General features: G+C 42.3%; 2 protein-coding genes, 1 long non-coding RNA gene and 4 other non-coding genes across 9 annotated transcripts; 1 reads left to right on the top strand and 6 right to left on the bottom strand.

Annotated features, from left to right (window-relative positions):
* Positions 1-1806: 1806 nt before the first annotated feature.
* On the bottom strand, positions 1807-9184 carry LOC115118901 (uncharacterized). Its single transcript, XR_003861918.2, has 4 exons — positions 8506-9184; positions 4545-4632; positions 2350-2397; positions 1807-2204 (listed from the first exon to the last, which is right to left on the bottom strand). It is a non-coding gene; the product is annotated as an uncharacterized LOC115118901 (long non-coding RNA).
* A 117-nt stretch (positions 9185-9301) lies between these two features.
* Positions 9302-13529, top strand: pole3 (polymerase (DNA directed), epsilon 3 (p17 subunit)). Its single transcript, XM_029647623.2, has 4 exons — positions 9302-9741; positions 11395-11480; positions 11656-11774; positions 12418-13529. The coding sequence occupies exons 1-4, from the start codon at positions 9676-9678 to the stop codon at positions 12600-12602; spliced, it is 456 nt and encodes a 151-aa protein (XP_029503483.1). The 5' UTR covers positions 9302-9675; the 3' UTR covers positions 12603-13529.
* Positions 13530-16485: 2956 nt separating this feature from the next.
* On the bottom strand, positions 16486-19183 carry rpl12 (ribosomal protein L12). 3 transcript variants are annotated; one of them, XM_029647609.2, is made up of 6 exons: positions 19018-19183; positions 17824-17897; positions 17459-17557; positions 17290-17371; positions 16892-16978; positions 16486-16651 (listed from the first exon to the last, which is right to left on the bottom strand). In XM_029647609.2, exons 1-6 carry the CDS (start codon positions 19052-19054, stop codon positions 16533-16535), a joined length of 498 nt encoding a protein of 165 aa, XP_029503469.1. In that variant the 5' UTR covers positions 19055-19183; the 3' UTR covers positions 16486-16532. The 3 variants fall into 3 exon arrangements, with proteins under 3 accessions (XP_029503469.1, XP_029503474.1, XP_029503461.1); XM_029647614.2 differs by lacking the exon at positions 19018-19183 and adding an exon at positions 18912-18982; XM_029647601.1 differs by lacking the exon at positions 19018-19183 and having other exon boundaries at positions 17824-17952.
* On the bottom strand, positions 16717-16838 carry LOC115129095 (small nucleolar RNA SNORA65). Its single transcript, XR_003863617.1, has one exon. It is a non-coding gene; the product is annotated as a small nucleolar RNA SNORA65 (small nucleolar RNA).
* LOC115129092 (small nucleolar RNA SNORA65) lies at positions 17089-17214 on the bottom strand. The gene has a single exon (XR_003863615.1). It is a non-coding gene; the product is annotated as a small nucleolar RNA SNORA65 (small nucleolar RNA).
* On the bottom strand, positions 17661-17784 carry LOC115129094 (small nucleolar RNA SNORA65). Its single transcript, XR_003863616.1, has one exon. It is a non-coding gene; the product is annotated as a small nucleolar RNA SNORA65 (small nucleolar RNA).
* On the bottom strand, positions 18029-18153 carry LOC115129096 (small nucleolar RNA SNORA65). The gene has a single exon (XR_003863618.1). It is a non-coding gene; the product is annotated as a small nucleolar RNA SNORA65 (small nucleolar RNA).
* Positions 19184-26209: the final 7026 nt, after the last annotated feature.

Genomic DNA, 26209 nt, shown 5'->3' with positions numbered 1-26209 from the left:
TTACAGTTATCGATTACTTAAAACACAAAAACTGGTTCCATTAGCACAAAAATACATACCCTTACGTCATTACCAAAAATGCACACACATTTCCCATAACCGTAAACACTATTCACCAGTTTCCACACGTTTCAATATTCAAAACGCTTTCTGATTATTGGTAATAATGTAATAATGTCATCTGTTAGAGGTAAATTCAAACCCAAATAGTTGAAGACCAGGTAGTGTTCCAAGGAATTGACAGCATCAGCATTTCCACCATTGACCGGATCGTTCAGAAGAACCACATAAGGACAACCGTGTGCCTTTTGAAAGGAATTCAAATAGTTAAGGAGCAACGATTCCAATATGTGCAGGTAATTGCTATACTGTAGACTTTTTACAGTATGTAAAGTATGGCCCATCTATCCAGCAAATCAATACAGTACTGTATAGTAACGTGATACTGTAACTGCAGTACACAATCTTTCATTCCAGTAGTTGTACACTACAGTACTGTATTTGTAGTAGAGTAAAAACAAATGTTTTACTTCTGTAGAGAATCTTTGAGCTGGATGCCATGGCAGACCCACAGGAGTACACCTTTATCGACGAGGTAGGGTTCAACCTAACAAAAGGCGGTGCATTGGTCACCATGCCATCATACAAGTTCCTGGCCAGAGGGGGCAACGTCACCCTATGTGCAGCCATCAGCAGTCCTGGCGTCCTCCACCGCCATGTCAAAGTGGGTCCATGCAACACGGCACAACTCCTTTAATTTCTAGATCAGCTGCATAATAACATTCCTCAACAGGAAGGGGAGCAGGGCAACCAGAACAAGCCAAATATGTTGTCATTTGAGATTAAGGGAGTTTCCATTGGTCTGCTCTGGTTGGCGCCTTGTTCAATGACCACCCCAGGTTCACAGTTCTTATTTTACCAGCATATTCACCATTTCTGAATCCGATTGAGGAATTTCTCTCAGCATGGCGGTGGAGAGTGTATGACTGTAACCCCTACGCACAGCAAAACCTCCTGGATGTAATGGTGGACACCTGTGGTGATGTGTCTGTGGATTCTATCCAGGGTTTTCTAAGGCACACAAGGGCATTTTCCCCACACTGCCTGGCAAGAGAAAACAATGTGTGACATTGATGAGATATTATGGCCGGACCCAGACCTGAGACGCTGAGTAACCTGTACATGCGGAAATAAAGCTTTTGGAAATTGCGTGTTTTACTGTGCATGGACTCTTCCTTACATGTTTCGTCAGTGTGACATTACAAAGGTCAGGTTTTTGACCAAAACAGCATAGCCAGTAGTATTCCCTTATCCACTAATGTAAGAGGTATTTATTACAGTACTGTTTAAGTTCTCTCGCCAGGGTGTTCCTGAAAGGGTTATCTGGATAGTCAGTGCTGTGATTTTACAAAGTTTAAAATTATTTATCTGAAAAGCTATTCTAAACATTTTGGTAGCAGTGTTTTGAATGAATCCCTCCAGTGCGTAACAAACAGTCATGTAGTCTGCGTTTGACAGCTTGTGTTGTCTGAGGGCAAAGTTTGAATTGGGACCCAGAAGTTAGATGTTTGTACCGTTGGGTGAGTTTTTAAAATTGTGTGTGAAGATTTGAGAAAATGGTGAGTAGTTCCAGGAATTGTGTTTAAGCTATTATTATTATTATGCGTTTTCCTTAGAACATGAACCTTTAAATAGATACTCTTGCACGTATTAAACCCATATAATGTGTATGCATCCTTCCTTACATATCTAGAATTATACTGAAAAATATAAAACGTAACAATTTTAAAGATTTTACTGAGTTACAGTTCATATGAGGAAAACAGTCAATTGAAATAAATGCATTAGGCCCTAATCTATGGATGTCACATGACTGGAAATAAAGATATACATCGGTTGGTAACAGATACATTAAAACATATATATATATAAAAAAAATTATATTAAAAAAATGGGCCTCACAATGGAACTCGTCACTGTATTTTTGTGCATTGAAATTGCCATCGATAAAATGCAATTGTGGTCATTATCCGTAGCTTGCCAATATCATAACCCCACCGACACCATAAGACACTGTTCACAACGTTGACATCAGCAAACTGCTTGCCCACACAACGAGGTTGTGAGGCCGGTTGGACATACTGCAAAATTCTCTAAAACAACGTTTTAGATTTAAGGGGTCTCCAACGCCATAACATTGCCACCTGCAACAGATGACAGATGCAAAAATTAAACAATATGTTTTCACAAGCTGAATGGCCATGATGTGCTAAACCATTTTGACATCAAAGCAGAATTAAAGAGAGAGGTGGTTAACAGTGCAGTCTTATTGTTCTCAGCCACACTTACTGTACAACCAAGCAAGGCTGCTTTGCACTTCACCATGACATCACTTCCCTGCCATTGACAGAGTGGAAAAAAATGACTACATCAGCTCAATAAAACATAGGGTTAAATATGATCATTGCATTCTAAGTAAATATATCACATTAACCTCAGGGCTTTTGGATAAAGGGAAACTTTGAAAAACGATTAAAAATAAAAAAGGTCATGGAAATTCATGATACTTACCACAAGTAAGTGTTTGAGGTCATGTAAATAGTAAAGTGTTGCTTGAGCACAAATGACACAATGGCCCTTTGTTGCTTGTTTTATTGCAATGTGTAGATTAGATTTCTTGTGAAAATTCCACATGCAAATTGTTATGAACTCTTAAACCTGGGGTAAGGCCACACACAACTTGAGATCAGAGTTTGAAGCCTGTACTAGTAAATGAGGTAACTCTAGAACCATATATGGAAGAGTAGTTTGTTTTGGGAATAGAGGAATAGTTGCTGGTTTGAATCCCAAGGCTCATGATGAAGAACCTGGGAGAGTAAGCTGGCAATGGGAGGGTTGCTGATATCAGAACCTCAGGTGCCACTGACTGTCATTGTGCCCTTTAAGCAAGGCACTTCACCCCAAACCTGCTCTGCAGCTGACTCTGTGCTGCTTCCAGCCTCGTGTGTGTGTGTGTGGTCCGGGTGTAAGGAATACAAATAAAAGACTGCAAAAAGGACTATTTTCTGATAATAAAGTCTCCCATCTTTAAATGATCTAACATTCAGGTGTGCATGTGTTAAAGCATGGAGCCTACAATGTAATGATATTATAACCAACACAGCCCTTTCCCTGTGCTGCTTTCTCACAAAATAAATATATACATTCTTGAGTTCATTTTCCTTGCCCTTTTCACAAAGTTATTTCAGTACAATGTGTCAGTACAAGACGTTTAACATTTAACTCCATTCTTGAAATGAATTCCCACACAGGCAAGTACGGTTCAGACATTTCCCAAGAAGGATCAAAGACGTACCCTCATTATTGACACTAATGCAGTTGGCAGTATGTCCCACTAAATTAAGATGCCATTGATTGATGCTTATCATTAGACACAGCTGGAGAGAAAAGTGTGTTAATCTAAATATTTCCACAGTTGGACTCCCAGATGATAATCTTGGTAAGTGTACACACTAACACTGCTGAGGCTTGCCAGCATGAAAATAAACACAATGGTTGAGGGGAGATATAGAATGGTAAGAATTACTGGGGAATTTTCTGTTGGAACTTTCCCCTAGTCTCTTTTTACAACCTTCTCAGAATTACTTGATTCACATGCTCAAACAGCAGCTTGATATATTTTGGTCCACACAGTTAGCAGACCAGTTTTATAGCAATTAACTGAAAATGGAACACCCATAAGTAATTCTTATTGTGGGCAAACACCTAATTTTGTTCCCAAAATAACATTCTGGCTTCCCTGCTGAGCCAAAGCTTTACCCCCTCTGTCTGCCACAAGCCCAGGATATACACCGTCGGAAATTTGAGACAAAATATCCACAGGAAAGTATTATTAAACCAACTTTTCAAAATGCTGATACTGAGGGTTTTGTCTCCATCATCAGAGGCTTGCGTTGTAAATACATACACAAGACGTGGTTAACAATAGCAGAGCTTGTGCACCTGTTTACATTGCGTGTGCATGCCTCACATCAGTACCAGCGTTTTTAAAAGTTGGTTTAATAATGTTTTCCTGTGGATATTTTGGACTTCAATTTCCCGACTGCATAAGGACGAACCAAGCGTATGTAACGGATGTGAAACGGCTGGCTTAGTTAGCGGTGGTGCACGCTAAATAGCGGTTCAATCGGTGACGTCCATTGCTCTGAGACCTTGAAGTAGTAGTTCCCCTTGTTGTTGGTTCGTGCCCGGGTATGGGCGAGGGGACGGTCTAAAGTTATACTGTTACACATACAACTAGTAGAGTATGTTCAAATGTGATTATATTCAACATTCTGACCTGCAGAGATTGTGAGATAATGTGTTCTGGGAAGTTTATGCCTCTGTGTCAGACCAAATAGTGATTGCAAATATATACAGTTTCAAAATGCTAATGTAGTTGCATGTCAACATTGGTAAACTGAGGCGCTTCCTCCATTTGCTGCACTGCCACTCTAATCTCCTCCATCAGCAGGCTGTCTTTCTGAGCCGCTCTATTCAATTACCTGTTGTACCTCTCCCTACCGTGGTCCCCATCTTTGTCAGGGAGTTAAGGAACAAAATGTGGGTGCATGGCATCCTTGGATGGTTTACCTGGAAATAGAAAGTAGTGGTTTATATCTCTCCAAAAGACAGGAGCTCAGAAGCATTGGATGGCAATTTAATTAGATAAAAGTATGCAATACTAATTTGGTAATGACATTTGACTTAAGATGAAAATACTTACTTTGTCCATTTATTACAATAGATGTTTGTCTTTGTCCCTTAACATCTCCCAATCTATTATAATCAGAGGATGGATGTAGGCAAACAACAACGCTTTCCGTGAAGTGCACACTTGTTCACTCCCAATCGTGGAATTAAAAGCATAGGATTGGTGTAAGCATAGGCTTATGCTTACAGGTGAGTTCCATGTGGGGGTAGTGGACAAGTGCATACTTCAGGGGAAAGGGTGCATAATTGGGTCGCAAGGCCTGATCTAGCAACCCACAATCTGAGAATATATTTAAGGGTTGTTAAATGGGGATTATTATTTAATTTTTTCAATAGACCTATTCATCCCTAGCTTTCAATCATCTCAAGTTCCACCTGTAACTCTTCCCCAAGTCATTGCTGTAAAAGAGAATGGTGTGTTTGAGTAATACATCTAACGAAGCCGAATGTAGATGAAATTTGGTGAGTGAAGCCAAGGGAGATGCATCTGACAGCCAAGTCAGACAGCAAGGCTCAGATCAACATGGCAGTGTCAACATACAGTTGAAGTCAGAGGTTAACATACACTTTAGGTTGGAGTCATTAAAACTTGTTTTTCAACCACTCCACAAATGAATCGTTAAACTATAGTTTTGGCAAGTCGGTTAGGATGTCTACTTTTTTCCAACAATTGGTTACAGACTGATTATTTCACTGTATCACTGGGTCAGACGTTTACATGCACTAAGTTGACTGTACCTTTAAACCTCTAGTGACTCCCCATCCCGTATGAGGGAGCGTAATCATCGACTGACACTAACTAGCATAACGCAACGGACATAAATATTCCTAGAAAATATTCCTATTCATGAAAATCAAAAGTGAAATATATTAAGACACAGCTTAGCCTTTTGTTAATCACCCTGTCATCTCAGATTTTCAAAATATGCTTTACAGCCAAAGCTAGACAAGCATGTGTAAGTTTATCGATAGCCTAGCATAGCATTTTGTCCAGCTAGCAGCAGGTAACTTGGTCACGGAAATCAGAAAAGCAATCAAATTAAATTGTTTACCTTTGATGAGCTTCGGATGTTTTCACTCACGAGACTCCCAGTTAGATAGCCAATGTTCCTTTTTTCCAAAAACATTATTTTTGTAGGCGAAATAGCTCAGTTTGTTCTTCACGTTTAGCTGAGAAATCACCCGGAAATTGCAGTCATGAAAACACTGAAAAATATTCCAAATTAGCTCCATAATATCGACAGAAACATGGCAAACGTTGTTTATAATCAATCCTCAGTGTTTTTCAAATATCTATTCGATAATATATCCACCGGGACAATTGGTTTTTCAGTAGGACCGATTGGAATAATGGCCACCTCTTGTATTTTACACGAGAATCACTCTCGGAGCAATCAGGTGACCAGTTGCGCAATGTAGCCGCTTACGGGTATTCTTCAACATAAATGCGTAAAACCTACGTCACAATGCTGTAGACACCTTGGGGAATACAGAGAAAAAGTAATCTGGTTGATAGCCCATTCACTGCTCAATAGGGGACGCATTGGACCGCAGCGCTTTCAAAACATGAGGCACTTCCGGATTGGATTTTTCTCGGGCTTTCGCCTGCAATATCAGTTCTGTTATACTCAGACAATATTTTTCCAGTTTTGGAAACTAGAGTGTTTTCAATCCTAAAATGTCAATTATATGGATATTCTAGCATCTTGTCCTGACAAAATATCCCGTTTACTACGGGAACATTATTTTTTCCAAAAATTAAAACACTGCCCCCTTGTCACATTAAACAGCTATGAAATTTCCAGAAAATTATGTCATTGCTTTAGAAGCTTCTGATAGGCTAATTGACATCATTTGAGTCAATTGATGTGTACCTGTGGATGTATATCAAGGCCTACCTTCAAACTAAATGCCTCTTTGCTTGACATCATGGGAAAATCTAAAGAAATCAGCGAAGTCTGGTTCATCCTTGGGAGCAATTTCCAAATGCCTGAAGGTACCACGTTCATCTGTACAAACAATAGTACGCTAGTAGAAACACCATGGGACCACGCAGCCGTCATACCGCTCAGGAAGGAAACACGTTCTGTCTCCTAGAGATGAACATATTTTGGTGCGAAAAGTGCGAATCAATCCCAGAACAGCAAAGGAACTTGTGAAGATGCTGGAGGAAACCGGTACAAAAGTATCTATATCCACAGTAAAACGAGTCCTATATCGACATAACCTGAAAGGCCGCTCAGCAAGGAAGAAGCCACTGCTCCAAACCCGCCATAAAAATACCAGACTACGGTTTGCAAGTACACATGGGGACAAAGATGGTACTTTTTGGAGAAATGTCTGATGAAACAAAAATATAACTGGAGGGAAAAGGGGGAGGCTTGCAAGCCGAGGAACACCATCCCAACCGTGAAGCACAAGGGTGGCAGCATCATGTTGTGGGGGTGGTTTGCTGCAGGAGGGACTGATGCACTTCACAAAAGATGGCATCATGAGGATGGACAATTACGTGGATATATTGAAGCAACATCAAGACATCAGTCAGTAAGTTAAAGCTTGGTCGCAAATGGGTCTTCCAAATGGACAATGACCCCAAGCATACTTCCAAAGTTGTGGCAAAATGGCTTAAGGTCAACAAAGTCAAGCTATTGGAGTGGCCATCACAAAGCCCTGACCTCAATACTATAGAACATTTGTGGGGAGAACTGAAAAAGCATGTGTGAGCAAGGAGGCCTACGAACCTGACTCCGTTACACCAGCTCTCTCAGGAGTAATGGGTCAAAATTCACCCAACTTATTGTGGTAAGCTTGTGGAAGGCTACCCGAAAAGATTGACCCAAGTTAAACAATTTAAAAGGAAATTCTACCAAATACTAATTGAGTGTACGTAAACTTCTGACCCACTGGGAATGTGATGAAGGGATAAAAGCTTAAATAAATCACTACTATTATGATATTTCACAATCTTAACTGACCTAAAACAGGGAATTTTTACTAGGATTATATGTGAGGAATTGTGAAAAACTGAGTTTAAAATGTATTTGGCAAATGTGTATGTAAACTTCCGACTTTAATTGTAGCTGCTACTGTATTTTTATTTTCAAAATAAAAGGTTTCCATATCACACACTCCCAAACGAAAAATAATGACATGTGTACAATTAATTGGTTAGAGGTCTCAATTACATTCATTTGCATCCCCTGTAGCTTTAGAATCATGGTAACGTTGCGTCCCTTTTTAGTCACGTCTTTGGTCAGTTTCACGTGAGTCATCTAAAAACATCCTAATAATTGGTTGACAAATAGTGCCTTCTACCAGGTAGGCGATGGCTGCATGGTGCAGTTGGTGAGAAGCAACTTGAAGCCGACTTTATCAGAAACCGCTTGACCTGTGATAATTTTTTATCCCCATAATGCACGTGTCAAACTCATTCTACGGAGGGCAGTGTGAGTGATTTCGCTCCACCGTTATACTTGACTGATGAATTAAGGTCACTAATTAGAAAGGAACTCCTTATCTGGTTGTCAAGGTCTTAATTGAAAGGGAAAAAAACAAACTTGCAGACACTCGGCCCTCCAAGGAATGAGTTTGACACCCCTGGCCTAGACAAAATTGATCTAGTCTAACGCACCCAACATGTTCACAGTCAATTTACCGTGTAAAATAAGGGCAAGTAAAGACATTGACCGCTTTTTTTAACAGGCTCTCAAACACTAAGAGGAAAGCAGATAAGACAAAACACATTCACGTTACCTCTAATTAAGCGTGCACGGAAACTCTTCCAATTTACTGTTGGTAGCCAAACATCTTTATTCATAGCAGTGGTCCACTTTCTTTCGGAAAACTAAAAACTTGAATTGTTTGTTGCAGGTCTCAACAAACACCCGTAAACACAGCAACACGACCCTTTCGAGGACATCATCTTGATATTCAAAGTTGAATTCATTTTACCACAGTAGCTGGCGTTCTCTACGACTGTTTGACTGTGCTCACTACAACCAAAATAACAAAAATATGCCTGGGCCGCCACACAACGGACTGGTAAAGGTCAAGGGTCCAAGATTCCACCCGATTAGACAATCACCCCATTAAAAGGAAATCATTTTACCAATCACACCTTTTAATGGGGTGATTGTCGTCTAATCGGGTGAAGATTTAAAAAGGTCTACAGCGCATGAGCAGTGTGTCACTGTTTCCTGGTTTTGACAATGTAGATTACAGTCAAAACTGACCAGAATGGACTTTTCGTAGCAGGTTGGGATAATTAACGTAGCAGGTTAGGATAATTAACGTAGCAGGTTAGGAACATTTGGTTAAGGTTAGCAAAAAATAAATTTTATAAAACTTTATAGACGTCAATTTGACAAACGCATCTAGCCATTTCTTCCCACCAACAGCTAAATACTTCTTCTTAAAAAATATATATATATGTTCATTTGCACAAACAACGCTGCACCGAGGCGGTATGTGCAAAGTCAAGTTAAATATATATATATATTTTTTAATAAAGGTCAAAGTTGAAAGTTGATAGGAGAACCACGTGGTTGGAAGATACGCGCGAAAGAGTAATCTCAAAAACAAATGTGACAGAGTTCTTGCTAGCTTTGAAGTTAAAGTCAATAACATGTTCGCGTGTTATTAAAGTAAAATTGCTAGGCTATTCAGTTCTGGACAGAGTGAACAAGCTTATGTTACACGAATACCTTATTTGTTGCAGTTGTCTTTTTTGCCGGGACATGATAGCTAGCTGGCTAGATTATTTTGCTAACGTTAATTCCATTGTAACGTGCTAGCTATTTTACAGTTCAAGACGACTTTTCTCATATTTAGGGGAGAAAGAGCGAAGGCTGCCTCAATTGCAACAATTGTATTTAGTTCGTTTTGTTAAAATACGCGTAAACTAGCTAGCTAACTAACAAAGTAATGGCAGAAAGACCCGAGGACCTCAATCTGCCCAATGCAGTTATCACGCGCATCATCAAGGAGGCGGTGAGTGCGAACATTTTCTACAGATTTTTGTTTCAATAGGAGCATACTGGTAAATCAACAATGGGACAAATGCCTGCCATTCCCATGACCTTTACGAAGCTAAATGGCATATACACTCAATGGACAGTTTATTAGATACACCCATCTAGTACCGGGTCGGACCCCTCTGTAGTCATGAAGGGATGCACCTGGTCAGCAACCATGTTTAGATGCGCTGTGGTGTTCAAACGTTGCTCAATTGGTATCGCGGGACCTAACGTGTGCCAGGAAAACATTCCCCACACCATTACACCACCGTTGACACCAAGCAGGATGTGGCCATGGACACATGCTTACGCCAAATCCTGACTCTGCCATCAGCATGACACAACAGGAACCGGGATTCGTGGGATCTTTTTATGTTTTCCACGCATCAATTGTTCAGTGTTGGTGATTGTGTGCCCACTGCTTGTTTTTAGTTGATAGGAGTGGAACCCGATCTGGTCATCTGCTGCAATAGCCTATCCGTGACAAGGACCAACGAATTGTGCGATCCGAGATGCTATTCTGCACACCACTGTTGTATTGCATTTTTATTTTTACTGTTTTTGGCCCAACTGTTAGCGTGCACGATTCTTGCCATTCTCCTTTGACCTCTCATAAACAAGCTGTTTTCTCCCACGACTGCTGCTGACTGGATGTTTTTTGTTTGTTGCACCATTCTCAGTAAAAGCCCAGCCGTTTCTGAGATACTGGTAACAGCGGGCCTGGCACCGATCATTCCACGCTCAGTTAAAGCGAACAGTAACTGGATGCCTGTCTGCCTGCTTTTATATAGCAAGGCACAGCCACGTGACTCACTGTAGGATGAACCATTTTTGTGAACGGGTGGTGTACCTAATAAACTGGTGTGTGTGTAAATAAATTCTGTATCATAAAACAACCATGGATGGAGTAGCTAGTGTTTTTGTGGGAACCTACAATGTTATTATAGATTCATTCTGAACCTAGCCTATACCCAAATCTCAGTATTGTGTCTTTATAGCCCTTGATCATGACTCAGTTCCACATTACACAAGTCATTGGCCAAGGCGTCTTCTGTACAGGGGAGTTTTGTTAAGAGCCCCGACGCTCTGAACATTAACACTCATAAGGACCGTATCTTTCATATCAGCAAGAAATAATAAAAAGGTTAAATTAATACACCTATTTATAGGGTCTGTGTTCCCACACGGCCATATCTCCATGTTAGTGTTTGTTTACGGCAAACGGACGGAAGACAGTTGACTATCTATGTGAACACGTTTGGTGTCAGTCTTCTGTTTAATCACTGAAAAATACTCTCAGCTGCAACTGTGTTAAAACGGTATACAATGTGTGTTTTGTTTTTTTGTAAATCATTTTGATGTGATATGAAAGTAGAGGGATATATGCTTTTAGAACCGTACTGCAATTAAATTAATTCACCTTTAGCTGGGGTATTTGTGAGGTTTTCAGAGCCAATTCAACCCTTATTAAACAACATTTTTAAGGTCGTTGGGACTATAAGGAGCAACGTAAGGCTCCTTTTAGTCCACTTTCGGCTCGTGTGTGTATAGTGACAACACATGCTTGCAAATGACAACACTGCCAGCTAATCTAGTAACACTACTCTCACTATTTTATTGTAAATAGCTCCCAGATGGGGTGAACGTGTCAAAAGAAGCCAGGCGAGCCATATCTCAAGCTGCCAGTGTATTCGTCCTCTATGCAACATCTTGGTAAGAGAAACTACACGTGCAACAGGTTTATGCAATAAACGCTTATTAATTGGCCATTTTATAATACATACCTCCATACAGTCAAGTGCTTTCAGCACCTGGAATATATACATATAAAGGTATCTTTCTGAGTGCAACAAATAATATTAATTGAACCCCCCCCCTTTGCCAACAGTGCAAACAACTTTGCCATGAAAGCCAAACGGAAAACTCTAAACGCAACAGATGTGATGTCTGCGATGGAGGAGATGGAGTTTGAACGCTTCTTGCAGCCTCTACGTGAATCTTTGGAGGGTAAATGTTCAAATGATCATCACCGATCAACATTGAATTTCTTAACAGCCTGTGTGTTTTGGAGACATTGGCTGTGTTTGAGCGCATCAATTATAATCGGTCGCTAATCATTGACTGAGCAGACGGACAGATCTACACTAAATAACAACTTATTATGATTTGTGGATTGGTCTGTCTGCTCAACAGCAACTGATCAGTATTGACACTCTCAAACATGGCCATTGGCTGGCTTGGCCTGAAAATGGCCCAGCAATGCATTGTGGTCAGTTCTTGCAGACTGCTTGATGCATTTTAGCCTATTGGAACAATGTTCTGAATTAATGGGGACACTTCTTGTTGTATTACATTTTGTTTTGATTAGAGAACCTGACACATTTTCCCATTTTAATTGTGACTGCCACCACAGAGGATTATAAGTAGCAGAGGTTGCTGGGTGTAGGCCCAGTTGTCCCATTTAAACCTCATTTATCTAATTTCCCCTTCATTGGAACAATGCACGTTTTTTCCTATTATGGGGTGGATATTTATAGCACTCTATAAAACTATGGAAAATTGTGGCCAGTGTCGACTACAATTGTCCACCTTACTAACCACTGACTTATTAAGTGAATGCTGTTTTTATAACAATGTTGTTCCAATACAGCTTACAAGAAGGGCCAGAAGGGGAAGAAAGAGGCATCGGAACAAAAACGCAAAGATGCAAAGGAGAAAAAGAACGATGTGGAGGAGAACGACAAGAGCAGGGAGGAAGAAGAGGAGGAGGAAGAGCGCATGGATGAAGACCAGGAAGCAGAGAATGAGGTTGAAGAGGAAGAAGTTGAGAATTGATAACTGACTGTTATTCTTCATGTAGTAAAGCACTGATCAGAACACAGATGTGAAGGCAGGGGCCCTGTTTGAGTACTTGGAAAAGGCACACTAATATGTAAATATAATAGTCTCTTGGTTTGAGCATTTTTAAAACGCATGAACATGTTCCATCCAGCAACAGATACTCTTCTACACAGCATTCACAGATTCAGTTGTCAGATCAGTGATTTTATTTTGATGAAGGGTGTTTTTTCAAGGTAAACAAATAGTGCCTTGGCATTAATGTAATAGTTCTATTCTGTTGTCTTCCAGCCACTGGCTCACTCTGAATAAAGGGAGTAGTATTTAGACCAACAACCATCTCCATCAGTTATTTGCTGGAATAAAGCACAATGCAAACTTGCTGTATTCTGATCAGAAAGGCCTTATACTGATATAATTAGTTGATGTTCTCAGATGTACTAATTATCCCAATGTAGATTTGATAGCAACGAAGTTACTCGTGTTTGGTAGACTTGGTGTCGACTGACTCTCCGTCCTCACTGAACTCAGATTTGTGTACCTGACATCCAAATACTAGTCTTTGGCACAAATGAGATCAGCCATACTTGACCTTAAAAGAATGATGCAGAGAATGTAAAAAATGTTCATAGGCTGTGTGGTTGTTGGTCATGACTCAAACTCTGGCTTTGAAATGAATTATTTGGTCTGTCTGGAATCTTGGAAGATGACAAACTAGGATTAAGGCTTTCAAAATCAGCCATGCAAGTAACTATCATGTCCTTGTCAGGCTACAGATTACCAAAAGTGAGCTATTATATGTTGTAGGTGAATCACTTTTCTTTAGAACAGAAGGCCTCCAGTGAAGACTGTTTTCAGGGGATCAACTGTACTTTTGTAGTGTTGGATACACTGTTTTTTCAATAAAGATTTTTGTATAAACCACTGAATGCTTTTCCATTAACTGCAAAATTACTTGTGAAGTTAGCTCATCAAAAAACACTTCCCGGTGTTCACTACCCTTGCCACCGCTGCTGAAAAACTGGGACAGGGGTGTCAAACCTACTCCATGGAAGGCCTAGAGTCTGCACGTTTTGCAAGTTGACTCACCGAAAAAGGCAACCATTCTTGGGTATTATTTCCATGACCTTCTACAGATGCTGACAAGTGTACTCTAATCCAGATTTTTGTGACTCCGTTTGGGTTAGACCAATGGTGACTTGCACTGGATAGGCTACTATGACAAGAAGAATATTAGCAGCACTGAAAGATGTTTTCTATCAGTGGGAAAGACGCGCCGCACCAGGCACACACAGCCCACATTGGGCAGGCAGACTCCGCTCGCTCAAGCGACCCTTGCTTCCCCGTAACCACCAGTTTACTATTTAGCTTTGCCTGGATGAGAAACAAACTTCTATACGAAATTGAAAATGATACTAGTTTAATATTAAGTCTCGCTATTTTTCTTTCTCTCCCCTTGAGAATAGAAAAGTAGCCTGTTTGAATGTCATCTTCCTCTACCCTCCCACTTTTCCCCTGCATCCCATAGCAAAGTTCTGACAGGTCCCTTTAGTTTTCACTTTGCAATAAACCTACACAAATAGGAAATTAGAACAAAAAAGTAGCTGAGCACCTGACTTCGCCATTCATTTATGTAGTAAATAAGTAGTAAAACAGAGTAGAACTTGAAGAGGTAATAATGAATAACATTGGTTTTCATTAGGGAGCGGCAACTAGAAACAAATGCCTAATTACTTTTTATAAATTGGACTCAACTAAATCATTGGTGACTGACTCAGACTCAACTCAAACACAGGGGACTTGGGACACTAAGTGGACAATTTTAGAAATATTGGTGCCCAATTTTCTACACTTCAGTGCACTCCACTTACAATTAAATGTCCCACAGTGCCAATCATTGGGGTAAACGCAGATTAAAATCTTAAAAGGGACAATTCTCCCAAATTACAAAATTACTTTCCTTAAAGCAGATTCATGCTTGACCTGACAATGTGGTCCAGAGGCTCAGAAGCAATTTGGAAGCCTCCAGAGGATTGTGGTCAAATCAAATGCTGTACACCTCCCAAATACAGAGGGGCCCACGAATAGCTCCACATTGATGGTAGGTGGGGGGGCAAGTAGTGTGAACACCCTGATTCCTGCAGAGGCCACAGTGCAGTAAATACTGTCTGGTCAACGCAGACGCCGGGAATTCCATAAACCATCCAAACCCTCACGTATCTTAAATGTGTAGCGCAGGTTACCTTAAGATGTGGACAAGCACAGAAGAGAGATGTACCACTAACTTCCATTGAATTTGTGCCACAGACTAGAATTTGAGCATTTGCTTATAGTGCCAGGTTTTTAAAGCAGACTGCTCACAGGGCCAGAAACCATATTCCCCTATATTTAGAAGTGGCCCACCACTGCTACATTGTTGCCAATACACCACAAACGATTTAAGGGTTTAAAATATGCATCAGTTGAGACAGGCTTTTAAATACTTTGAGGCAATGACTACAGGAACAGCTAGCATGCCATTTTGCCACTGCTAGTACCCTTGCCACCACTGCTTAAAATCCCTAGGGTATGACAGAGATTCAGTTATTTCACCAGGTAGACCACTACACTGACCTGGCAGACATGGATGCAAAGTGGTGAGGGCACTTTGTGTGCAGCAAAAAAAAAATCAATACTAGGGTGAAATGCAGGTTAACTAAAGATCACCTAAATGATCAGTCAAAAATAAGTTTGAACCTAAAGCACAACCAATTTATTTTTAAAAAGCAATCCAATGTTCGCAATTGAGAAACCTATTGCAGTTAGCCATGACAGCCTTAATAGAACACTTTAAACCAACACCTAAATATTGCACATGGAGCAAAAACCAGCTTAAAGTAGAAATAGAATGAATCTTTAATTACATTTGTTGCTCCATTAGTGGCCACTGACTACAAATGCACAAGGCTACATGTGTGCAAAAATAACATTCCCAACATGTGAACACCCCTAACTCATAACTTCAGTTAGACAATATATTGTCTGCATTGTACAATTTGCCTGTGGGCATCTGTTCTACAGTGTGCCAGCAGCAGAGCATGATACCCTTCGTTGGCATAGACTTGGCATCACTTTAGCCACTATTGAACGTGTTATTCACCTCCAGTGGCATCCTGCATAAGCCAGGCATAGCTCCTTGTTTAACCAGCAATGCCCAATTCGGAAAATTGACCAAATACACCCGTTTAGATAGGTAGTTCGCATTTCAAATTGCTTACTGAACCCTGGCAACATGTTATAACGTGAGGAATGAGTAATAACATTGCTAAATGACTTAAATGTAAATGTACTGTACTAGCTGATACTAGGCTAGATTTTACCAACACCATCTGTTGTAACATTACTGTTGCTGTTTAACTATTATCCAACTCATTTTAACACCATAAAATGTATTTAATCAGTTAACTTATCACCTACCTCTTTACTGTTCAAGGGACATGCTGCTGTAAGGTAACTGGCAAACTTCATCGGCTCTAAACCAATTACGTAGGGTACCCATTTTGGATTCAAACCGTCAAATTTCACTAGGAATTTTTCCTACAATTACAGCCCTAGACAACCAGGTGGAGAGCGCCTTAAGTTACCTCAATTAATCAAGAACAAGGGAGGAAATGAAAACCTGCAGGCACTCAACCCACTGTGGAACACATTGCACATGTGCCCTCAGAAGCCAATCTGTCCTTTTGTTCTTTAGGTGAACTCTTATGTATAATTCAAGGTCAACCATCAATAGCTGTTAACCAGCAAATAGAAACACTGCCCAACACTGGAGTTAAAAAAATGCATACAAAGTGTGTAAATAGTAGGCTGACAGAAAGGTAAATAACTGGCAACCATAAAATAAGACAAAATGAATATTCATGTTTATTTATTTCTCCATTTGATGCTTTACTCAGATGGGCACTCCACCTTGCCACTGTTGATGTCATCAATGACATCATGGGGAGGGCGGCCATCGATGGTGCAACCCACAGACTGGGCAGTTCCCAGAATCTCCTTGATAGTGCCTAAGAAAATAAAGACATTAGGAACCAGCAGGGGACAATAGTTTATATTGTATGGATAGGGGCAACTTTGTTCCAGGCCTTTCGGCACAGAGCTTCCCACTGTCTGGGCAGCCCTGTTTCCTAGAGCTGGGTCCATCTTCGCCTCCACTGGACTATACTCAGTCACACAGACAGGCAAAGTGGCGGGAGGCGGAATCATAACAGGTGATTCAGTGACCCTGAGAGGATAGGGGCTCTTACCAGAAAGCTCCCTGGCAATGGAGCGGGGCCTCATCGTGCGGGCAACTGTCACAATCTCATCGAAGGTCACGCTACCGCTGTGCTTGACTGGAAACAAAGACAGCATGCTTAGACGCGTACACTGGATCTATGAATCATTGTTGGTTGTAAATACAGATGGGACAGCTATGTTACTAGATAAGTGGTCCTTTTGGCACAGTTGTTCCAGGCCTTTCGGCACAGAGTTACCCACTGTCTGGGCAGCCCTGTTTCCTAGAGCTGGGTCCATCTTAGCCTCCACTGGACTACACTCAGTCACACAGACAGACTGGCAAAGTGGCGGGAGGCTGGAATGTACCCCCACTACAGGTTAAATTGAAAGCGGCATTAGACACAGGAAAAAGCACAGGGCAACTTACTGTTCTTGACCTTCTTCCGGTCACGAGGGGGCTCCTTTAGGGCCTTGATGATCAACGCTGAAGCAGAGGGCACCACCTCGATCTACAATAGATCAAGAAACCATGTTAATAACAGATGATTGATAAACATTCAGTGGCCAACCCATTTGGGAATAGACTTGGTACGTACCGCTGCCTGCCTGTTCACAATGGTCAGCTTGACAGTGATCCTCAGGCCCTTCCAATCTCCGGTGGCCTTGGCGATATCGTCACCAACCTTCTTAGGAGACTAAATGCCAAAACAAGGAATGTACAGATTTAAAATAACAGAAAGGGCATCAAGCGCCAAACTGCTCAATAGTGACAATTCAGAGGCAAATGACAATATTGGCAATTGTTCCAGGCCTTTCGGCACAGAGATGCCCACCGTCTGGGCAGCCCTGTTTCCTAGAGCTGGGTCAATCTTAGCCTCCACTGGACTACACTCAGTCACTCAAAGACTGGCAAAGTGGCGGGAGGCTGATCTGTAGAAAATGGGAGGAATGTAACACTTACCAGACCCAGGGGTCCAATCTTTGGGGCCAGCGCTGAGGTGGCACCAACTTCTCCGCCTGTGCATCGCATGTACACTGCAAGGGATAAAAAGGTTATTTGAGGGGGAAGAAACATCCTTATGTATGAGTTATAGCTCCATGCTGGTTCACCAGACAATAGTTATAGAATTCACAAATGACAGAAACCTCCATTAGTATGAGGGCACCATTGTTCCAGGACTTTCGGCACAAAGTTGCCCACCGCCAGGGCAGCCCTGTTTCCTAGAACTGGGTCCATCTTCGCCTCCACTGGACTACACTCAGTCACTCAGACAACTGGCAAAGTGGCGGGAGGCTGAATCCTAATAGCAGGCAAATCATTGACTGTCCCAATGCTTAAAGTATATTATAGAATTTGCCTCTGGGGTGACAATGAACGAAAAATACCCCATCACACGTATTCCACTAGGGTAAATACTGGATTTCTGTGAAAATAGCAACCATCTAATGCATTACTGTGTAAGTGGCAAATATGACAATATACATTTGTGGACCACAATCAGAATAATGCATCCGAAATTCTGCTGTCAACGCCAAATGCCTATGAACAACAAGTACCCTTGTAGGTCCGTGCAAACTTTCACATAACTAGGCCACCCAGGCAGAAATTTACAAAAGACTCTAGACTTGTCAAAATTGATCACCTGCTAGGTTGACATTTGATTTGCATACCAAATTTAAAGTGGCAAAACAGATTGTAGTTGCTTTAAAATGTTATATGAGAGCATGTAGTCTATCCAGCCCATGTCACACGTCTTTCAAATTACTGGGAATTTGATGATATTGGTAGCCAAACTAAAATAAAGTATTTAATTTCAATATCCTTCACTTCACAATTTAGACGCATCAGAAAGTGTTACTTGCAACCACGTGGCGGCAGCTACTTGGCTAGGCCAACATCATGGATATGAAATGGGCTATCGTTGGTTACATAGCGGTAACACAAAAATAGTTTCTCAACAGAATATGTTCGTTAGAACGCATCACGAACATCTGTCATTTCACATTTACATTCAAGAGATTTTAGCTGTTTATCCTAACTAACGTTACCATTTCATCAGCTCATTGCTGCCCCTGCATGGACGCGCCAGACAGAAGTCGACTCCATTTTGGATCTCATCTGAAACAACAATTTTACAGTAGATGCCACACATACCAACTTTAGTCTCATTGGGGTCGAATTTAGGAGGCATGGTGCTGCAGTAGAAGTTGAGCTCAGTTCAGCTTGAGTTGGTGAGGGTGTCGGATGAACCCGGATTCGGGACGACCGATTACTGTTGCACCTTCACCGTTAAAGTGATAAAGGAAAGAACGAAAATAGGGTGCGTGACATTTTATAGACCGAGAATAACGCGAGACTTGGCCGAAATGACGCGCTGTCATGTCTGTACGTCATTCACACAGGATGAGCTGAGGCACCCGTTTAGACAACAATCACCCATTGGTCAGTACTATCCGGAATCCTTGGGACGTCTCTACCCTAAACCATGCGTTTACTCTTACTGCTGGCTGAGATATTAGCCTTACTACTTGCAAAAAGATTGAAAGAAGTCCTGGATGCAATCATTGATGAAACACAGTCTGGATTTATGAGGAACAGACATATTTCTAACAATGTCAGACTAGTAATAGACATACTTGACTACTCAGACCTAATAACTGAGGATAGCTTCCTATTATTTTTTAGATTTTTATAAAGCATTTGACACAGTAGAGCATCAGTTCCTCTTCCACTCCCTTGAGAGACTTGGCTTTGGGGATTTTTTCTGTAAGGCTATTAAGACTCTCTATGCAAATGGTAACAGCTCTGTCAAATTGAAATATGGCACCTCGCCTAGATTTGAGTTAAAGAGAGGAATTAGGCAAGGTTGCCCTATCTCTCTGTACCTGTTTTAATTAATCACCCAACTTCTTGCAAATTCTTAAAATAATAGTCCTGTACAAGATATTTCCATAGCTGGTAAAGAAATTATTGTAAACCAGCTGGCTGACGATACTTTTTTCTGAAAGATGCTAACCAAATTCCCATATCGATCAATGTGATACAATCCTTTTCCAAAGCGTCTGGTCTATATCTTAACATTAATAAATGTGAACTCATGGCTGCCTTCATATTATGGTATTCCAGTCAAATAAGAACTTACATATTTAGGCATAACCACTACAAAGGATCAGAAGTCTAGAGGCTTACTAAATTTTAACCCTCTTATTAAAAAACCCCAGAAGAAGCTAAATCAATGGCTACAGAGGGACTTATCTTTAAAAGGTAGAGTCCTAATAACCAAGGCTGAAGGTATCTCTAGACTAACATATGGCGCTCTGTCTTTATATCTTGACAGTAAAATAAGCAAGGAGATAGACCAGATGCTTTTCAACTTTCTGTGGAGAAACCATACCCATTACATTAGGAAAACTGTTGCAATGAATACTTATGAGAATGGTGGGCTGAATTTTCTGAACTTTACTACCTTAAATAATACTTTTAAGATCAATTGGATAAAACAATTCCTAAGAAGACCCACTTCTATCTGGAATTTTATTCCTCATCATGTCTTCTTTACTTTTGGTGGCCTTAACTTCATGTTGTTTTGCAATTATAATATTGACAAAGTTCCAGTGAAACTTTCTGCTTTTCATCGGCAGGTTTTCTTGTCATGGTCCTTAATTTATTGTCACGACTTCTACCGAAGTCGATTCCTCTCCTTGTTCGGGCGGTGTTCGGCGTCACCGGTCTTCTAGCCATCGCCGATCCATTTTTCATTTTCCATTTGTTTTGTCTTGGTTTTCATTTCCCTCATTTATTGTTGTGTATTTAACCCTCTGTTCCCCCCATGTCTTTGTGTGGTATTGTTTGTTGTAAGTGCTTGTACACATGTTGACTGGTGCGCGTCGGGTTTTCTACCCATGTTGGTTATTTCTTTACGCCGTTGGTTTTGATATTAAACTGCTCCGGCTATTACCTAGTTCTGCTCTCCTGCGTCTGACGTTCCTGCCACCAGTTACGCACCCCTTACATTTGTAAACACAATTTTCCCCACACAGATATTATATTTTATTTTATTTTTTTATTTCACCTTTATTTAACCAGGTAGGCTAGTTGAGAACAAGTTCTCATTTGCAACTGCGACCTGGCCAAGATAAAGCATAGCAGTGTGAACAGACAACACAGAGTTACACATGGAGTAAACAATTAACAAGTCAATAACACAGTAGAAAACAAATGGGCAGTCTATATACAATGTGTGCAAAAGGCATGAGGAGGTAGGCAAATAATACAATTTTGCAGATTAACACTGGAGTGATAAATGATCAGATGGTCATGTACAGGTAGAGATATTGGTGTGCAAAAGAGCAGAAAAGTAAATAAAAAATAAATAAAAAAAATAAAAAAACAGTATAAAAACAGTATGGGAATGAGGTAGGTGAAAATGGGTGGGCTATTTACCAATAGACTATGTACAGCTGCAGCGATCGGTTAGCTGCTCGGATAGCTGATGTTTGAAGTTGGTGAGGGAGATAAAAGTCTCCAACTTCAGCGATTTTTGCAGTTCGTTCCAGTCACAGGCAGCAGAGTACTGGAACGAAAGGCGGCCAAATGAGGTGTTGGCTTTAGGGATGATCAGTGAGATACACCTGCTGGAGCGCGTGCTACGGATGGTTGTTGCCATCTGACCAGTGAACTGAGATAAGGCGGAGCTTTACCTAGCATGGACTTGTAGATGACCTGGAGCCAGTGGGTCTGGCGACAAATATGTAGCGAGGGCCAGCCGACTAGAGCATACAAGTCGCAGTGGTGGGTGGTATAAGGTGCTTTGGTGACAAAACGGATGGCACTGTGATAGACTGCATCCAGTTTGCTGAGTAGAGTGTTGGAAGCCATTTTGTAGATGACATCGCCAAAGTCGAGGATCGGTAGGATAGTCAGTTTTACTAGGGTAAGCTTGGCGGCGTGGGTGAAGGAGGCTTTGTTGCGGAATAGAAAGCCGACTCTTGATTTGATTTTCGATTGGAGATGTTTGATGTGAGTCTGGAAGGAGAGTTTGCAGTCTAGCCAGACACCTAGGTACTTATAGATGTCCACATATTGTCCACATATTCAAGGTCGGAACCATCCAGGGTGGTGATGCTAGTCGGGCATGCGGGTGCAGGCAGCGATCGGTTGAAAAGCATGCATTTGGTTTTACTCGCGTTTAAGAGCAGTTGGAGGCCACGGAAGGAGTGCTGTATGGCATTGAAGCTCGTTTGGAGGTTAGATAGCACAGTGTCCAATGACGGGCCGAAAGTATATAGAATGGTGTCGTCTGCGTAGAGGTGGATCAGGGAATCGCCCGCAGCAAGAGCAACATCATTGATATATACAGAGAAAAGAGTCGGCCCGAGAATTGAACCCTGTGGCACCCCCATAGAGACTGCCAGAGGACCGGACAGCATGCCCTCCGATTTGACACACTGAACTCTGTCTGCAAAGTAATTGGTGAACCAGGCAAGGCAGTCATCCGAGAAACCGAGGCTATTGAGTCTGCCGATAAGAATATGGTGATTGACAGAGTCGAAAGCCTTGGCGAGGTCGATGAAGACGGCTGCACAGTACTGTCTTTTATCGATGGCGGTTATGATATCGTTTAGTACCTTGAGCGTGGCTGAGGTGCACCCGTGACCGGCTCGGAAACCAGATTGCACAGCGGAGAAGGTACGGTGGGATTCGAGATGGTCAGTGACCTGTTTGTTGACTTGGCTTTCAAGACCTTAGATAGGCAGGGCAGGATGGATATAGGTCTATAGCAGTTTGGGTCCAGGGTGTCTCCCCCTTTGAAGAGGGGGATGACTGCGGCAGCTTTCCAATCCTTGGGGATCTCAGACGATATGAAAGAGAGGTTGAACAGGCTGGTAATAGGGGTTGCGACAATGGCGGCAGATAGTTTCAGAAATAGAGGGTCCAGATTGTCAAGCCCAGCTGATTTGTACGGGTCTAGGTTTTGCAGCTCTTTCAGAACATCTGCTATCTGGATTTGGGTAAAGGAGAACCTGGAGAGGCTTGGGCGAGGAGCTGGGGGGGGGCGGAGCTGTTGGCCAAGGTTGGAGTAGCCAGGCGGAAAGCGTGGCCAGCCGTTGAGAAGTGCTTATTGAAGCTTTCGATAATCGTGGATTTATCGGTGGAGACCGTGTTACCTAGCCTCAGTGCAGTGGGCAGCTGGGAGGAGGTGCTCTTGTTCTCCATGGACTTCACAGTGTCCCAGAACTTTTGGAGTTGGAGCTACAGGATGCAAACTTCTGCCTGAAGAAGCTGGCCTTAGCTTTCCTGACTGACTGCGTGTATTGGTTCCTGACTTCCCTGAACAGTTGCATATCACGGGGCTATTCGATGCTATTGCAGTCCGCCACAGGATGTTTTTGTGCTGGTCGAGGGCAGTCAGGTCTGGAGTGAACCAAGGGCTGTATCTGTTCTTGGTTCTGCATTTTTGAACGGAGCATGCTTATCTAAAATGGTGAGGAAGTTACTTTTAAAGAATGACCAGGCATCCTCAACTGACGGGATGAGGTCAATGTCCTTCCAGGATACCCGGCCAGGTCGATTAGAAAGGCCTGCTCACAGAAGTGTTTTAGGAGCGTTTGACAGTGATGAGGGGTGGTCGTTTGACTGCGGCTCCGTGGCGGATACAGGCAATGAGGCAGTGATCGCTGAGATCCTGGTTGAAGACAGCGGAGGTGTATTTGGAGGGCCAGTTGGTCAGGATGACGTCTATGAGGGTGCCCTTGTTTACAGAGTTAGGGTTGTACCTGGTGGGTTCCTTGATGATTTGAGTGAGATTGAGGGCATCTAGCTTACATTGTAGGACTGCCGGGGTGTTAAGCATATCCCAGTTTAGGTCACCTAACAGAACAAACTCTGAAGCTAGATGGGGGGCGATCAATTCACAAATGGTGTCCAGGGCACAGCTGGGAGCTGAGGGTGGTCGGTAGCAGGCGGCAACAGTGAGAGACTTATTTCTGGAGAGGGTAATTTTCAAAATTAGTAGTTCGAACTGTTTGGGTATGGACCTGGAAAGTATGACATTACTTTGCAGGCTATCTCTGCAGTAGACTGCAACTCCACCCCCTTTGGCAGTTCTATCTTGACGGAAGATGTTATAGTTGGGTTTGGAAATTTCTGAATTTTTGGTGGCCTTCCTGAGCCAGGATTCAGACACGGCAAGGACATCAGGGTTAGCAGAGTGTGCTAAAGCAGTGAGTAAAACAAACTTAGGGAGGAGGCTTCTGATGTTGACATGCATAAAACCAAGGCTTTTTCGATCACAGAAGTCAACAAATGAGGGTACCTGGGGACATGCAGGGCCTGGGTTTACCTCCACATCACCCGCGGAACAGAGAAGGAGTAGTATGAGGGTGCGGCTAAAGGCTATCAAAACTGTTCGCCTAGAGCGTTGGGGGCAGAGGATAAGAGGAGCAGGTTTCTGGGCATGGTAGAATATATTCAGGGCATAATGCGCAGACAGGGGTATGGTGGGGTGCGGGTACAGCGGAGGTAGGCCCAGGCACTGGGTGATGATGAGAGAGGTTGTATCTCTGGACATGCTGGTTGTAATGGGTGAGGTCACCGCATGTGTGGGAGGTGGGACAAAGGAGGTAACAGGGGTATGCAGAGTGGGTCTAGGGGCTCCATTGTGAACTAAAACAATGATAACTAACCTGAACAACAGTATACAAGGCATATTGACATCTGAGAGAGACATACAGCGAGGCATACAGTAATCACAGGTGTTGAATTTGGAAAGCTGGCTAAAAACAGTAGGCGAGGCTAATCCGCTAGCACAACAAACAGCAGGTAAAATGGCGTTGACTAGGCAACGGGGCCGACAGGTAAGACAAACAAGCAGAAAGGAGTACCGTGATTAATGGACAGTCCAGCGTGCGTCAGCTATGTAGCCAAGAGATCAGTGTCCAGGGGGCAGCGGTGGATGGGCAGGGAGGCTGGGCTGGCGAGTGTTATCCAGGTTTTTAAAAAACTAACAATGACTAAATAGCTTGTAGTTAGTTAGCTGGTTAGCGTCTGGAGGTTCTTGAGTGTGTCATAAAAATAAAAATAAGAGTAAAAGTAATAGCGATTCCGTATCACATTGGGTGAGGCAGGTTTCCGGAAGGTATAAACAAATTAAAAATCAAAAAGAGATAGAAAGTATATGGGGTCAGAGAGTGATTGGGACGCGGTGGTTCAGACGGTTAGCAGGCCTGTGCTAACAGGCTAACAGTTCTTAGGCCCGAGCTAGACAAGGTAGCAGTTAGCGGACCGGAGCTTGACAAGCTAGCCGTTAGCAGGCCGAATTAGCAAGCAGGGAGATAGCGAGGGCTAGAGAGTTAACCTTTGGGGGACGTCGCGATGGGGTGAGTCTGTTTATTCCTCTTCATGCGGTGAGCTGGAGATACAGCGATTCAGAAAGCTCGCGGGCCTTGGCCAGCAGATGGATCTTTGGCGATGTCGCAGTGGAAAAGCCTGTTGAAACCCCCTCGGACGATTATGTCGGCGGACCAGTCGTGATGGATCGGCGGGGCTCCGTGTCGGCAGTAGAGGGTCCAGGCCAATTGGCAAAATAGGTATTGTTGGACCTCTTCGGTTAGTCGGGAGATGGGCTTAGCTCGAGGCTAGCTCCAGGCTAACTGGTGCTTGCTCTGGGACAGAGACGTTAGCCAGGAGTAGCCACTCGGATTGCAGCTAGCTAGTTGCGATGATCCGGTGTAAAGGTTCAGAGCTTGCGGTAGGAATCCGGAGATGTGGTAGAGAAAAAGCCGTCTATTATGCTTTGGGTAGATGTCGCGCTGGTGTCCTAGTTAGCGTTGAAGACCGCTAGCAGTGGCTAGCTACTAGCTAGTAGCTAGTTAGCTGGCTAGCTTCTGATGAGGGTTCCGATTCTAAAGTATAGAAAAAGCAGATCCGTACCACATTGGGTGATGCGGGTTGCAGGAGAGTATATTCAGCCTGTAGTTGGAAAGTGAGATTAAAATATGTACGAAATATATACAGAAAAAAAACGAGGAAAAACTATATTTACACTATACAGGACGGGACAAGACAAAACACACGTCCGACTGCTACGCCATCTTGGCAAGTGGTGGAATATATGGAATAATCTGGAAATATTGTATAAAAATACTTTGTTTTTAGAATATTGGTTCCGAAATAATATCCTATTGGTGAGCCAACTGGTAAATGCAGTGTCTTTTACTCAGTTATAAGGAATTCTTATCACTTTACAAGGTCCCTGTAACACCTAAAGATTTTAGCAATTGTTTTAGATGCCATTCCCTCAGGTGTTGCTCTGTTATTCAGGAACGTTGCAAGACCTGACCCTCAG

The sequence above is a fragment of the Oncorhynchus nerka genome, linkage group LG4, assembly GCF_034236695.1.
Source record: "Oncorhynchus nerka isolate Pitt River linkage group LG4, Oner_Uvic_2.0, whole genome shotgun sequence".
Classification (NCBI taxonomy): domain Eukaryota; kingdom Metazoa; phylum Chordata; class Actinopteri; order Salmoniformes; family Salmonidae; genus Oncorhynchus; species Oncorhynchus nerka.
Note: the sequence above shows the minus strand (reverse complement) of the source record. Positions and strands in the feature narration are given on the sequence as shown.

Coding starts and splice junctions, on each gene's coding strand:
- rpl12 (XM_029647601.1), bottom strand. CDS start 17,937: ATGTTTCTTCCCCCTCAAATAACCTTTTTATCCCTTGCAGTGTACATG. Junction 17,558..17,823: donor AGATTGGACCCCTGGGTCTG/GTAAGTGTTACA, acceptor TTTGGCATTTAG/TCTCCTAAGAAGGTTGGTGA. Junction 16,979..17,289: donor CCGGAAGAAGGTCAAGAACA/GTAAGTTGCCCT, acceptor CTTTGTTTCCAG/TCAAGCACAGCGGTAGCGTG.
- pole3 (XM_029647623.2), top strand. CDS start 9,676: ATGGCAGAAAGACCCGAGGACCTCAATCTGCCCAATGCAGTTATCACG. Junction 9,742..11,394: donor CGCGCATCATCAAGGAGGCG/GTGAGTGCGAAC, acceptor TATTGTAAATAG/CTCCCAGATGGGGTGAACGT. Junction 11,775..12,417: donor TCTACGTGAATCTTTGGAGG/GTAAATGTTCAA, acceptor GTTCCAATACAG/CTTACAAGAAGGGCCAGAAG.